This window comes from Otolemur garnettii, unplaced genomic scaffold, assembly GCF_000181295.1.
Source record: "Otolemur garnettii isolate 467f Iridium unplaced genomic scaffold, OtoGar3 scaffold00008, whole genome shotgun sequence".
NCBI classification, from domain to species: Eukaryota; Metazoa; Chordata; class Mammalia; order Primates; family Galagidae; genus Otolemur; species Otolemur garnettii.
In genome coordinates, this window is record NW_003852403.1 from 15,314,714 (window position 1) to 15,329,235 (window position 14,522).

The 14,522-nt window shown below is 49.6% G+C and overlaps 1 protein-coding gene across 1 annotated transcript; it reads left to right on the forward strand.

Moving 5' to 3' along the window:
- The first annotated feature begins 124 nt into the window (after positions 1 to 124).
- TYSND1 (trypsin domain containing 1) lies at positions 125 to 10,786 on the forward strand. The gene is made up of 4 exons (XM_003783597.3): positions 125 to 1,441; positions 4,221 to 4,351; positions 5,356 to 5,541; positions 9,875 to 10,786. Exons 1-4 carry the CDS (start codon positions 276 to 278, stop codon positions 10,090 to 10,092), a joined length of 1,701 nt encoding a protein of 566 aa, XP_003783645.1. The 5' UTR covers positions 125 to 275; the 3' UTR covers positions 10,093 to 10,786.
- Positions 10,787 to 14,522: the final 3,736 nt, after the last annotated feature.

Consider the following 14,522-nt stretch of genomic DNA (forward strand, 5'->3'; position numbering starts at 1 on the left):
GGTCCCACAGGTTGGATGAACCAGAGGGCGGGGAAAAGACGGGGGTCAGGGTCGACAGCCAATCAGGGCTCGGCACAAGCCCAGCCAATCAGGTCGGGTCAATTGGGGCTTAGCCAATCGGGCTTCACGAGGAAGGCCTGTGTCAGTACCTGCGCCTCTCCCTTCCAGCTGTGGAAGGCGCTGCACGAGTTCAGGTGGGCAGGTCCGGGCCAGGTCTGGATGCTCGCTCGCTCGCTTCCTCTCGGCCAATCTTCGGGTGTCCGGTTTCGGAGCTCATGGGGAGGCAGTGGGGATCCTCCATGAGGGCGGCCGAGCAGGTGGGCTGCGTGGTGAGCGCCTCCCGAGCCGACCAGCCTGAGGCAGGCTCTTGGAGCTGCAGCGGGGTGATCCTCAGCCGCAGCCCGGGACTGGTATTGTGCCACGGGGGCATCGTCGCCCCTTTCCTACGGGCCGGCAGCGGGGCCCTGACCACGGCTGGCGCTGCCTTCCTGCCCGGCGACAGCTGCAGCGACGATTTACGCCTGCACGTGCAGTGGGCCCCAACGGCCGCTAGTCCCGCGGGCCGCTCGGAGCGGGCCCTCCCGGGGCTGTGCACACCTCACTGCGCTGGCCTCGAGCCGGGCCCGCCTGCCCGGTCCCGCGGGCGGCCCCTACAGTCCCCGCGCCCCGCCGAGCTGCTGTTGCTGCTGAGCTGCCCGGCTTTCCGGGCCCACTTCGCGCGCCTCTTCGGTGGCGAGACGGCGGACCAGTGGCGCTTCGCGAACGCAGCGCGGGACGATGAAGTGTCGGAGGACGAGGAGGAGGATCAGCTGAGAGCGCTGGGCTGGTTCGCGCTGCTGCGGGTGCAGCCCGGCCAGGAAGCGGCGGAGGAGGAGCGTGGGCCGGCCGTGGCCGTGGCGCCTCTCGGGGCTGTGCCTAAGGGCGCGCCGCTGCTGGCCTGCGGCTCCCCGTTCGGGGCCTTCTGCCCGGACATCTTTCTCAACACGCTCAGCCGCGGCGTCCTCAGCAACTCTGCCGGCCCGCTGCTGCTCACCGACGCGCGCTGCCTCCCGGGTACGGAGGGCGGCGGCGTGTTCACTGCGCGGCCCGCGGGGGCGCTCGTGGCGCTGGTGGCGGCTCCACTCTGCTGGAAGGCCCGCGAGTGGGTGGGCCTCACGCTGCTGTGCGCCGCCGCCCCGCTCCTCCGTGCCGCCCGCGCCGCGCTTGGCGGTCTGTGCCCCGGCATCGCTTCTCTGGCCACCCTTCTGCCACCCGAGGTGGGCACACCGTGGGGCCTGCCCCTCCTAGACCTCGGGCCCCCGTGGACAGCCGCGTCTGTGCTGGTGGAGTGTGGCACTGTATGGGGCTCTGGAGTGGCCGTGGCTCCCCGCCTCGTGGTGACCTGCCGTCATGTGGCTCCTCGAGAGGCAGCCAGGGTCCTTGTGCGCATCGTCACCCCCAAGTAAGGCCCTCAGGGCTGCCATAACTCTGACCTTACCGGGTCTCAGATCTGGACCCAGGCCTTCCCGCTCTGAGGATTGTGCAGGCCTTTCCATCAGCGTCATGCTGATGCTTTGGGCATGTAGTGTGGGTAGAGACCTGGAATCCTCCTCACACCCTTTACACCCCAGTGAGGAGGACTAAGGGAGCTGGGGCAAGAAGTCAGGCGCCAAGCAAAGTCTTTGGGAACTGGAGGGCTCCCTGTATCCAGGACTGGACATCTTTGAGCTCCCTTCACAATCTGAATTCCTCTGTCTAGTAGTCCCTGTGCCCCACAACCCATTGTTGTCTGGTCCTTTGAAGAGACATTTCCTTACCCTACCCGCATCTCCCCAGATGTCGATTTTTTTTTTTTTTTTGAGACAGAGTCTTACTCTTACCCTGGATAGAGTGCTTGGAGCCATAACTCTTAGCAACCTCAAACTCTTGGGCTCACGTGATTCTCTTGCCTCAGCCTCCCCAATAGCTGGGACTACAGGTACCTGCCACAAAGCCCGGCTAGTTTTTCTATTTTTAGTAGAGATGGTCTTGCTCTTCTTGCTCAGGTTAGTCTAGAACAGGGGTCCTCAAACTTTTTAAATAGGGGGCCAGTTCACTGTCCCTCAGACCGTTGGAGGGCTGGACTGCAGGCCCTGGGACAAATCAGCTTCTAAGTAGGACAGGCAGCGGTGGCAAAAACACCCGGCGGGCTGGATAAATGTCCTAGGCGGGCTGCATGTGGTCTGCTGGCTGTAGTTTGAGAGTGCCTGGCTGGAACTTCTGAACTCAGGGGATCTACCTTCCTTGGGCTCCCAGAGTGTGAAGATTACAAGTGTGAACCTTGGTGCCCAGCCTCCTGCATCTCCTCTGAAAGTGGTAAAGTGACAAAGACAAAAATAGAAAAACAAAAACCAAAAAGTGGTAAAGTGCAGGCCCAGGACTGCCCTCTGGGGTAATGAGATGGGCCTGTTAATTTATTTTTAGCATAGACAGAGCTTCCTTTCTGGATGAAAATTAGAGGTGTTGGCTCAGCACCTATACCTCAGTGGTATAGGCCAAATACACTGAGGCAGGTGGGTTTGAACCCAGCCTGGGCCTGCTAAACAACAGTGACAACTGCAACAAGAAAATAGCCAAGTGTTGTGATGTGTGCCTGTAGTCCCAGCTACTTGGGAGGCTGAGAATCGCTTAAGCCCAAGAGTTTGGGGTTGCTGTGAGCTGTGACACCATGGCACTCTACTGAGGGTGACATAGTGAAACTGTCTCAAAAGAAAAAAAAGAAGTGTTGGGCAGGGCACAGTGGCTCATGCCTGTAATCCTAGCAATCTGGGTGGCTGAGGTGGGTGGATTGCCTGAGCTCACAGGTTGGAGACCAGTCTGAACCAGAGTGAGACCCCCACTTCTAAAAATAGGTGTTGTGGTGGGCACCTGTAGTCCCAGCTACATGGGAGGCTGAAGCAAAAGAATCACTTGAGCTCAAGAGTTTGAGGTTGCTTTGAGCTATGATGCCATAGCACTCTACCGAGAGCGACAAAGTGAGACTCTGTCTTACTTTGTCCAAAAAAGAAAAGAAAATTAGAGTTGTTGAGTTCCTCCTAATTAGAATAAAGGAAGGGCTTAGGCAGATATATTCTGAGCAATCTTTGGGTGATCCTGGTGGGCATCTAGGTTGGGACATCTGCTGACAGTCATTTGTTCTCTTTGCAAGGAGTAGTTCCCTTACCTTCCTTACTTCTACTGCTCTGATAGTGGGGACAGTGGCCTTGGCTTCCTGGCTTAGTTTTCTAGTACCTATTCTGTTTCCTCTGCAGCCCTAGTGCTTAACTCAGGCCAAAGCAAAGCAGTATATAGCACTTTGGTGCCTGAGGTTTTCTTGTACTTGGTTTAACCCAGCCTTGCAGCCCAGGCCTTTCCAAATCTCTCCTGAATCCCAGAGGTTAGCCCACTGTAGGTAACCTAACTGGCTTTGCCATAGAGGTCCTGACTGGTGGCCTACATAAAGGACAGCCATGATTTTATAGGGAAGGCTAATGAGGATTTCCCTGTGTTTTGTCCCCCAGATTCTTCCCTGCTTCTAAGGAAACCACTGGGTCTGCTGGAAGCAATCCCTACAGAGTATGTAGGAGGACATCCTGTGTGATCTTGGGCAAATTGCTTGATCTCTCTGAGCTACCTGCCCCTGAGTTGACACAGAAAGTCTTGCAACTGAGCCTGGCATGTATTGTACTACAGAAGTGCTCACATCTATGTAGGGAGGGACCTGGAGGGGTAAAAACACATCTTGTCTGCCCCACCAACTGATGAGATTGTTCAGGGTATCAATAGGGCAAGGAAGAAATATGCTGGTATGTTAGTTCTGATTCCTTCCACTTGCTCTATGACCTTGGGAAAGCAGCTCAATCTCTCTGGGCCTCAATTGCACCCTCTAAAATGGAGGCAATACTAGTACCTAGGGCTGTGATTAAATGAAGTTATGTCTGCAAAGCGTTAGGCTTGGTCTAGCGTGCTCATTAAGTGTCAGGTGTTCATTGTCATGGTGAAGTACAGGAAGCTTTACCTAGGAGTTTACAGTTTATAAACCACATTTGCAGATGCCAAGGAATGGTTAAGTGACTTGCCCAGAGTTGCCTGACTGGTAGGTTTCAGGGCTGACACCCAGATCTCTGACTCTAAGTCTCTGATGTTTACCGTCACTCTTTCAACTCTTTGATTTCCCCTAAGGGTCCGAAAACTACCTTGTCATTTCTCTCATTTGCTCTCAGGAGTGTAACGATCTGGGGACAGGTGGTATTTGCCACCCAAGAGACTTCTCCTTATGACATAGCAGTAGTGAGTCTGGAGGAGGACCTGGATGATGTCCCCATGCCTGTGCCTGCTGAGCACTTTCATGAAGGTAAAGGACAAAGGCTGCATCCTGAAGGAAGGCCCCTGTGGTCCGGGGTGGTCCTTGGGTGGGAGAATCAGTGTTGGGCCCTCTAACTGTGCCAGACCAGGGGCCTGGGCCCCTGGGCCAACTCCCTTCTCCACCCTTGCTGAATTAAGGAGTTAGGGTGGCATTGGTTGAAGTTCTTGGAGGCCTCTCTGCTTGTGCCAGCATATCCAAGGTGATGGGGGCAGGTGGAGTACCTGTGAAAGGTAAGGCAGCTCCCTCCCTCAAGTGCCAGCCCTGGTATAGTGTGGGGGTGCTGGGCCTTGGGACCTTCTAACACTTGGTTGGTCAGAGAGGTGTGTGGCACTTGAGGCTCCAGGAGCACAATTTGAGTAACTTGCTTTGTAATGCCACCACATCCGTACCGGAAGTCCCACTTCATAGAGGCAGTAGGACATGGCAATGAAGAGTGCAGGTACTCTGGATTGGTATTTTTCCTCTGCCATTTGCTAGCTCTGTGTCCTCCGAGAGACAACTGTTCTCTGCCTCAGTTTTCTCATCTTTAAAATGGGGATAATGCACTCTACTCCTGTGCATTGTGAGGACTTGGTGAGATGTTGCCTATAAAGCCCTTGGGAAAGGAAATTGGTGGTTGCTTTATAGCCATCATCATTTCTTTTCCCAAGAGACTTCTCGGGATTCCCAGGAGGAGTTTGATATTAATTCTGCAAACATTCTCTGAACACTTAGCTAGGTGCTAGGAACCCCAAAAAGTGACTGCCCAGTCTGGCAAGGGAAGGAGAATGGAGAACAGCCTGATGCTCAGGAGTAGAGCACACATAGTGCTAGGAGCTCAGTGGAGTTGCCAGCCTCTTCCTGCAGTGGATCTGTGGAGGTGGAAGTGGCTGAGCAGAAGTGCCAAGGGCAAAGAGAGTGTGGATCTTTGGAGAAGATAGGGATGGGGGTGGGGGATCGTGAGCCCTGATAAAACAGATACCCCAGCATCGCTTTCCTTCCCTCCTTGGCAGGTGAGGCTGTCAGCGTGGTGGGCTTCGGTGTCTTCGGCCAGGCTTGTGGGCCCTCAGTGACCTCGGGCATCCTGTCTGCTGTGGTGCAGGTGGATGACACACCAGTAATGCTGCAGACCACATGTGCTGTGCATGGCGGCTCCAGTGGGGGACCTCTCTTCTCCACCCATTCGGGGGTCCTCCTTGGTAACTAGCTTCTTGGCCCTCTCCCATCTTCCACCTTGCCAGACCCTCAGTCCCACTTAGTGGTTGTGTCCAGCGCAGGAACACCCTCAGTCTGAAAAGGTGGTGAGCCTTTTGAGTTGGGTAGCCAAGGTTTTCAGACTGTTCTGCTCCAGAGGATGGAGAGGGAGTGATGCTGAACTGGGAGGGAAGAGGGATGGCCTCTAGTCCCTTCTCTGCCACTAATCTATTTTGTGACCTTAGATAAGTCACTTAATCTCATTTGATCAATGAAATTCAGCAGTTGGATTAGTCCAAGGGTCACAAACTGAAAAGCCCGCAGAGGCTGGGCAGGTGGAGTAAAGGAATGAGTGAACAGGGAGGCGGGAGGCAGGTCAGGTAGATTGGACACGTGCTGCTCAGCTGCAGTGGATGGCAGCTTTGTGTTGACTGCTTTTCTAGTATTTCACAAGATGCTGTGAACTTTTTTCTTTTAAAATGTGATTGTTAAATCCTTAAATTTTGGTAACATTCAGTTTTTTTTAAAAAATAAGGTCTGAAGCTGGAAACAGTGACTCACACCTATAATCCTAGGACTCTGGGAGGCTGATCCCTTGAGCTCAGGGGTTTGAGACCAGCCTGAGAGAAAGTGAGATCCTGTCTCTACTAAAATAGAAAAAATTAACTGGGTGTGGTAGTGTGAGCCTATAGTCCCAGATACTTGAGAGGCTGAGGTATGAGGATCGCTTGAGCCCAAGAGTTTGTGGTTGCTGTGAGCTATGGTGATGCCACTATACTCTGGTTGGGGTAACAGAGGAAGACTCTATCTCAAGAAAAAATATATAGGGCCTGTTTAGCTATTTTAAAAAAACCATGAGTTCATGTAGAAACCTCCAACTCCGGTCCAGCACCATGGGGTTTGTGCTAGTTTTTGTCATTTCTAACTTTCCTTGTTTCTTAACTTCTTTCGTCTATAGTGAGAAACCTTGTTCTTACTGTCTATAATATATTTACTTATTTTTTTAACCCTAGTATACACATACAGTAGTTTTCAGAATTTCTATCCCACATACCTGTGAGCAACAAATTTACCATCTGGAGTAGAGTGTTAGAATGTTTGTGTTCTTGTTTTTAGCCTTATAGTCTAAACACTGTTTTCCAAAGTTGCTTAGGTCAGCTTGCTCCTTTCTTCCCTTTAAGGATGCTTCTGTTATTCATGTGTAATAGTTAGAATCATTTGTCACAGTTTTTTCCCGTGTTCATTCCCCACCCCCCTGCATATCCTGGTTGACTTTTCTTTCTTTTTTTTTTTTTTTCCAGACAGAGCCTCACTATGTCAAACTCAGTAGAGTGCTGTGGTGCCACAGCTCACAGCAACCTCAAACTCCTGGGCTTAAGTGATTCTCTTGCCTCAGCCTGCTGTGTAGCTGGGACTACAGGCATCTGCCACGATGCCTGGCTTTATTTTTTTGTTGTTGTTGCAGTTGTCATTGTTGTTTTAGCCGGCACAGGCTAGGTTTCAACCCGCCAGCCTTGGTGTATGTGGCCAGCGCCCTACCCACTGAGCTATGGGTGCCACCCCTGGTTGACGTTTCAAACCATATGTACAGATAAGTAGATACAGAAATATAATAAATATGGATGTATGTGCATAAGTTAGTGTATATACACATATATACACAACTATGTCCTAACTCTGTCCACTGATGGGCTAGAAGCAATGATATTTCAGTTGCAATAGTATCTAGAGCCCAGACTTGAGTTTCTATTATTATCATTATTATTATTATTTTGAGACAGAGTCTCATTTCGTTGTCCTGGGCAGAGTTCTGTGGTGTCATAGCTCACAACAACCTCAAACTCCTGGGCTTAAGTGATCTTCTTGCCTCAGTCTCTGGAGTAGACAGGGACTACAGGTATGTGCCATCACACCTGGCTAGTTTTTCTGTTTTTAGTAGAAAGTGGGTCTTGTTCTTGTTCAGGCTGGTCTTAAGCACTCCACCTGCGTCAAGCCTCCCACAGTGGTAGGGTTATAGGCGTGCGCCACCTCGACTGGCCCACACTTGAGTTTCTAAATACCATTCTCTAATAAAAGTGACCAAGAACTCACCCATTCCAGGACTGGGGCAGGGAAAATTTAGAATGAGCCAAGAGCATCTTGGATGCCAAAAAGGATACATTAACACCAAAAATGATGGGGTCATGTCAGATGTTGACAGGACTGGGAGCCAGGTGGAGCTCTGGTTGGAACAGCTTGACCAACAAAAAAATAGCAATAGTGTTAGATTATAACTCAAAGAAAATAAATGCCCACATGTCTGCACTAACATAAATAACCAAATAAATTGAAAATGAAGACAAGCAACATACTGTGAAACCAATTTTATAGCTTTCTTACGAAAGCTGTAACCCAAATATAGCCCACAAAGAAGGGGAAAGGGGAGAGGGAGGGATGAGAGGAGGGAGAATAATTGGTGGGACCACACCTACGGTGCATCTTATAAGGGTACATGTGAAATTTACTAGGTGTATAATATAAATGTCTTAACATAATAACTAAGAAAATGCCGTGAAGGCTATGTTAACCAGTTTGATGAAAACATTTCAAGTTGTATATAAAACCAGCACATTGTACCCCATGATTGCATTAATGTACATAGCTATGATTTAATAATAATTTAAAAAGACAAGCAACAGTTCTTTGTAGAAGAATTCTAATTGGGAAATGTAGAAGAAGGCTCGGCACCTGTAGCTCAAGCAGCTAAGGTGCCAGCCACATACACTGGAGCTGGCGGGTTCGAATTCAGCCTGGGCCCGCCAAACAACAATGACAACTATAACCAAAAATGGCCAGGCATTGTGGCGGGTACCTGTAGTCCCAGCTACTTGGGAGGCTGAGGCAAGAGGATCACTTAAGCCCAAGAGTTTAAGGTTGCTGTGAACAGTGATGCCACAGCACTCTACCCAGGGACAGCCTGCGACTCTGTCTCAAAAAAAATAAAAAAAGGAAACATAGAAGAAGAAATGTGAGAAATAGAAAATCACCATTAGGACACCACAGTAGGAACTGGTGTAGGCAGGATCCACCAGTGGATGCTAAAGTTACCATGTTTCCCTGAAAATAAGACCTACCCCCAAAATAAGCCCTAGCAGGATTTCCATTTCTTTTGTTAAATATAAGCCCTACCCATAATAAGACCTGCATTTTGGCACAAAGAGGAAGACATCCCCTGAAAATAAGACGTAGTGTGTCTTCTTGAGAAAAAATAAGTAGGTGCAAGTTTTAGTATGTACAGGAGATTTGCATAACTTCAGAATATGTCCCCTAAAATATTTAGCACTTACAAAGAAGTTTATAGTAGCTTTACAGTGGAGAGGCCTGGCAGATTCCACTTCAGCCATGTGATTAAGGTTACCAGTGTGAGTACTGCATCAGTGTGAGTAGACATCAGATACCTAGATGTGATGTGCTGAGGACATGTGGTTTTCAAGGAAACCCTGAGGAAGTGACCTAGATTGGAGACTTAAAAGATGTGACAACTAAATGCAATGTAGAATCCTAGAATGGATCCTGAAACAGAAAAAGGACATGAGTGGGAAAACTAGTGCACGAATTCTAATCTTTGATTAATAGTATTGTACCAAGATGAATTTCTTGCTTTTGACAAATGTTTTATGGTGACCTAAGACGTTAACATAAGGGAAAGCTGCACGAAGGATCCACAGAACTATGTACTATTTAGGCAAGCCTTTGGTATATCTAAAATTATCTAAAAGAAAATACACATCAATGCACTAACCCAGGGGTCCTCAAAGTTTTTAAACAGGGGGCCAGTTCACTGTCCCTCAGACCGTGGGAGGGCCGGACTGTGGGCCTCGGGACCAGTCGGCTGCTAAGCAGGACAGGCAACGGTGGCAAAAACACCCAGCGGGCAGGATAAATGTCCTAGGCGGGCTGCTTGTGGCCCGGCAGGCCTGCAGACAAAATGTCTCTGAGTTTCATTCATTTACTCATTGATTCAATAGGTCTTTGTGGAGAGCCTGCTCTGCCTGGCACTGTTTTAGGTATTGGGGAGGCTGCACGAGCAAAAAACAAAAGTGGAGCTGACACTAGTGGGAGATAAAGATAATAAAATAAGCGAACCATATGGTGTGTTGAGAGAAAGTACATCCGGGAAAGGGGCAGGGCTTAGGCAGCACGTGTCCCTCCTGGGAAGCTTCGCTCCGCCCCTGTGAGGGGTATTAGGAGCCCTAACAGACCCTAGCGGACTCCAGGGTACAGATGACCCTCCTCTCTTCCCTATTGACTGTATGTCCCCTGGCTCACATTCTCCTTTGTTTTCTGACTCCTCGATAGGCATTGTTGCTAGCAACACCCGGGACAATAATACAGGGGCCACCTACCCCCACCTGAACTTCAGCATTCCCATCACAGTGCTCCAGCCAGCCCTGCAACAGTACTGTGAGACTGGCGACCTCGGTGGCTTCCGACAGTTGGACCATACCACTGAGCCGGTCAGGGTGGTGTGGCGGCTACAGCGACCCCTGGCAGAGGCCCCACGGTCCAAGCTCTGAGGATGTGGCGCCCCTCTGGAAAGAAGAGTGAACTTAATGCTGGAGGAAGTGATGCCAAGGTGATAGTAACTTTAGGATCCAAAATCCAGTTCCTGATGGGGCACGCCCCAGCTAGGCTGCCTCCCCATCTCTACCTACTGGCTGTACTCTGGGTTCTGAGCCCTGCAACAAACTTCTTTAAAGCCCCACAGGTCCTTAACCTTGTAGCTTCTTTGGGGGGAACTTTCTTGAGCCCCCCACCTCTCTCTGTCCCCGCCACTATACTCAGCTGTGTTTTCCCTTTTGGGAAGTTCAGGCCAACTGCACAAAGGCTCTGAGCCGTAAGGTAGATAGTGGCCAGAAGGCTGGCCCAGGCCTGGTTTTTCACCTGTTTCCCCCCAGTAGCCACTGGCCCCTGGAGCAGCTGCTGTACTGGAGCCTTGGCTCCTATCTGCCTCTCAGGGCTGACAGAAGACTCAGAGTGTGTCAGCAGAGAGGCGCTGCCTTGAAGGCCAGAGATGACAGGGCAGAAACAGGAGTGTCTCCCAGGGCTGCTGATGGCCAGGTCCCTGAAAGTCCATGCTCCTGGGTCTTTATAACCAGCAGGTGTGCTCTGACACAGTGCCTTCATCTTTCAGTCCACAGTCTGGTCCTCAGGGATCTTGGGGGTGGGGGGTTAGAACATGTCTGGTTGGGGCTTGGGAATAAACACAATCTACTGGAGAGCCTCTGTATTTTTCTATTGATCAAATCCCCCCACCCCACCCCCCACCCCCTTTTCAAGAGTTGAATCTGGAATAGGCAAACACCAGGCAAAGAAATACACCTTTCTGTGCTGCTTTCTTTGAGCTCACGGGATACTCGTAGTTAGTCATGGCACTAGTGAGTGCTGGCCGGAGCTTGCAAGACTCAGATGGTGGTCATTGTGGCCTAGTAGCAGGTGTTTATAGAATACTGGGGGTGGGGGGGAGTTGGGGAGTTTAAAGGTGAATGAAGCAAGGGCAACCCTCAGGAACTGAGACCAGCTCTTCAGATCAGGAACGTGCAGTGTGCCCAGGGCCCTGTATATGCAGGCCCCCAAGAAATGATTTTCATCAGCAGGCTGGAAGCCATTTGAGGAATAGCTGGGGATTGATGGGATTGATTCTAAGTGGTACTTTCTTTTCATGTAATTTCTATTTGTTGGTTGCCAACTGGGCCTCCACAGAATGCTTCTGTGATGGTTGTTCTTCTCTTACCAAGATTAGGAATCGGTTTAGAAGACAGAGTTAGCTTGAGAGAAGTCCTATAGTAAATTAATGGTAGCAGGGAGCTGATGTGAGACTGAGTTTGCTGGAAGTAAAGACCAGTCTTTACTGGTCTTGGGTCTTTCCACAGCCCAAGTCTTGGCTCAGCCACCTTCTCTTTCACCATGGCCATCATAACTGGTCCCTGGGCCTCAGTCTTACTCCCTTCCAATGTTCTATCATGTTCTGTCTATTCTATCATGTGTGGGTACCAAGGCACCCACAGGCTGTTCTGGGGAGACTGGTCTGTCAACTCATTAGTGCAATGAGAGGGGCAGCTCTGTCTATAGAAGAGTATGTATGGGGGTCAGATAAGGCTTCATCAAAGCGATTCAGGTCCTGAATGATAAGAGTTTACGGTTTACCAAGAGGACTGGAAAGGGGAGGGTATTACAGGCTGAAAGTAGGAAGTGTAGAACCACTCTGCTTGTTCTCGGAGTGCTGAAAAGAACATTGGAAGGGAGTAAGACTGAGGACCAGTGACCAGTTACGATGGCCGTGGTGAGAGAGAAGGTGGCTGAGCCAGGACTTGGGCTGTGGAAAGATGAAGGGACAATACAGAAGGTGGACCTAACTGGATGTGGGGCGAAGGCAGAGAGAGAACGATCCAGTGGTGCCTGGATTTCTGGCTGGGATAATGATGGGCTGACTGACAAGTTTAGGTGTCTGGACCTCAAGTAGAAAGATACAGCTGGCTATTAAATAAGTACGTGAGGATAATGTAGAAAAGTATGCCCCCAATCTGAGTGGCTTAAGACAGCAGAAGTTTATTGCTCAAGGAGATCCAGAGTACTCTGACCAAGAAGGGAAGGTTGGCTCCTGTATGGTAGTTATTGAGGGACTTTGGCTCCTTCCCTTTTGTGGCTTTGTCATTGAGGCTGGGGCCTCAGAATCCTCTGCCCAGTCCTCTGTGCCTGGCTTGTGGAGGGGGGATGCGGGAAGAAGATACACTTGCTTCCTTTTAAAAATAATTTTAATTTTGAAACCATTTCAAACTCCTATAACCTTCACCCAGAGACCTCCATCCAGTTTTGCCAAATGTCCCAGTGACAATCTAATTCGAGATCATGAGTTGCACCCACTGGCCATGTTCTGTTCTCCTTTGACGTGGAACAGCTCTGCAATCTCTCCTTGTGTTTCATGCCCTTGACATTTCCAAAGATAACAGGGCAGTCATAGAATGCCACTTAACTTGGGTTTGTCTGGTCTTCCTCAAGATCAGATTCAGCATCTGCATCTTCAGCAGGGTGATCACAGAACTGATACCGTTTTTATCCTTGCACCCTCTTGGGTAGCACGTGATGTTTATTTGTCCCATTGCAGGTGAAGATGGCAAAGCCTGTTAGCCTGCTCCCTGGATGACTGTGTGGAGGGAGACGGGAACCAGTCCACCAGCCTGGAACTGATGTCCTAGCGAGAAATGCACTTCTGTTGTATTTGAGCCATTACATTCTGGGGTCTATTGGTCGCAGCAGAAGAACTTACCCTCACTAATACAGTCTTCCCCTAGGTGGGAGCACTATACCAAACCACATGTTGGGGGAAAGAAGCTTACAAATATAGCTGGAACTCGTATGGAAAAAGAGAACATTTACCAGGCTCTTCAGAGTTAAGGGTTGCCTCTTCCTCAAGTGGGGAATACTGCCTCTGTTTCCCTGGGTTTCCAAGTTGACCTCAGTACCTTGAAACTCTTCTAGCTGTGACAGCCAGCAGTAAAATGACTTCTTATCCGTCAGAGAATGTCCTCAGGCCTGGTTGAGCTCATGTTTGACTGTTAGCAGTTCTTCTTCCTGTTAAATTCTGGAATGCTAGACAGCCTCTTTGCTGCCCAAGCTGTTTCACCTTCCCAACCTACTGCCTTTGGCACCTGGAATTTCAAAAACAAAAGCCTATTGATAAGCAGCAAGCCAAGGTTTTCAGTTCCAAAGTTGTCAGCACTGCTGGGTGGGAAAGAGGGCAGTGATATTCCCTGGGCTGTCTGGGAAAGGACGCAAAAGGGGTTGCATAAGAGCCTGTTTCCTTTCCTGATTTGAGGTGTCTTCTGGTTGCTAAGACGATGCTGAGTGACAATCAGAAAACTTCCTTGTTTTTCGTGGTTTGAGATGGGCCACAGCAGCCCTGACATGCCAGCCTAAGCCCAGTGCTGGGACACCTCACACCTCTCCTCCCTTCCAGCTTTATCTTTGTGCTGTACTTTTCGGAGTTCTTCCCTTGTACCCTGCTGATCAGAATCTTCTTCATCCTTGTGAGCCCAGCTTCTATACAAAGCCTTCCTTTACCTTGCCCAGGCCCAGAGCTATCTCCCTTCCCTGGGCACACTGTAGCCTCTCTATTCACCTCTCCATGTCGCATGATACTGGGCAGGCACCCAGTAAATTTCACACATTTGCTTGACACCATAGTGGAGACTCTGCTTTGTTTGTGCAGTGACCTCTGGCTCCCTTAGGGATGATGTCCACTGAGAGATTTCCTGGCTTTAGGGGTCATGGTTCAGACCTCCGGTCAAGGCCCAGCTCCTCTGCTATATAGCTGAGTGACTTTGCCTAAACTTCTTAGTTTCCTAAGAAGCCTGGGTTTCCTCATCTGCAAAATGGATATTAATAAAACTTCCCTTGCGGTACCTTTGTGAAAAATAAAATTGAGAAGGCATCCAAAGCACTTTGTGTTCAACAAATATTATTTTTCTAAGAGTGCTGGTAGGATTATTTTAAAATTATATTTGTGTTCAACATATTATTTTTCTAAGAATGCTGGTAGGATTGTTGTGTCAGAAATGAATCATTCAGGTTGCTTTGGGCAAACTAATCTGCAATACAAACTATTTCACCTTTCACCATATTATCCCTGAAGCCTGCTTCTGAGTCTTTGTACACCCAGAGTACACATCCTTCCTCCTCGCCCAGAGCTGACTCTCATCCTTGGAGAGAGATCCTTGCATTCCTTTTTGCTCTCAATCTTTCTTATTGCAGCTGACTATATGTACTTTTTACTTTTTTTTTTCTGTGCTATTTACATCTGTCTTTTCCCAGGCTGTCGCCTCTACAAAAGCAGAAACCATTGTTTTTATCTCCATTTTATACCCTCAGGCTTAGCACAGTGCCCAGCGTCAAGTAAGTACTCAACCGGCTTTGGGGAATTACTATGTCTGCACGTGAAGGAGGCTGG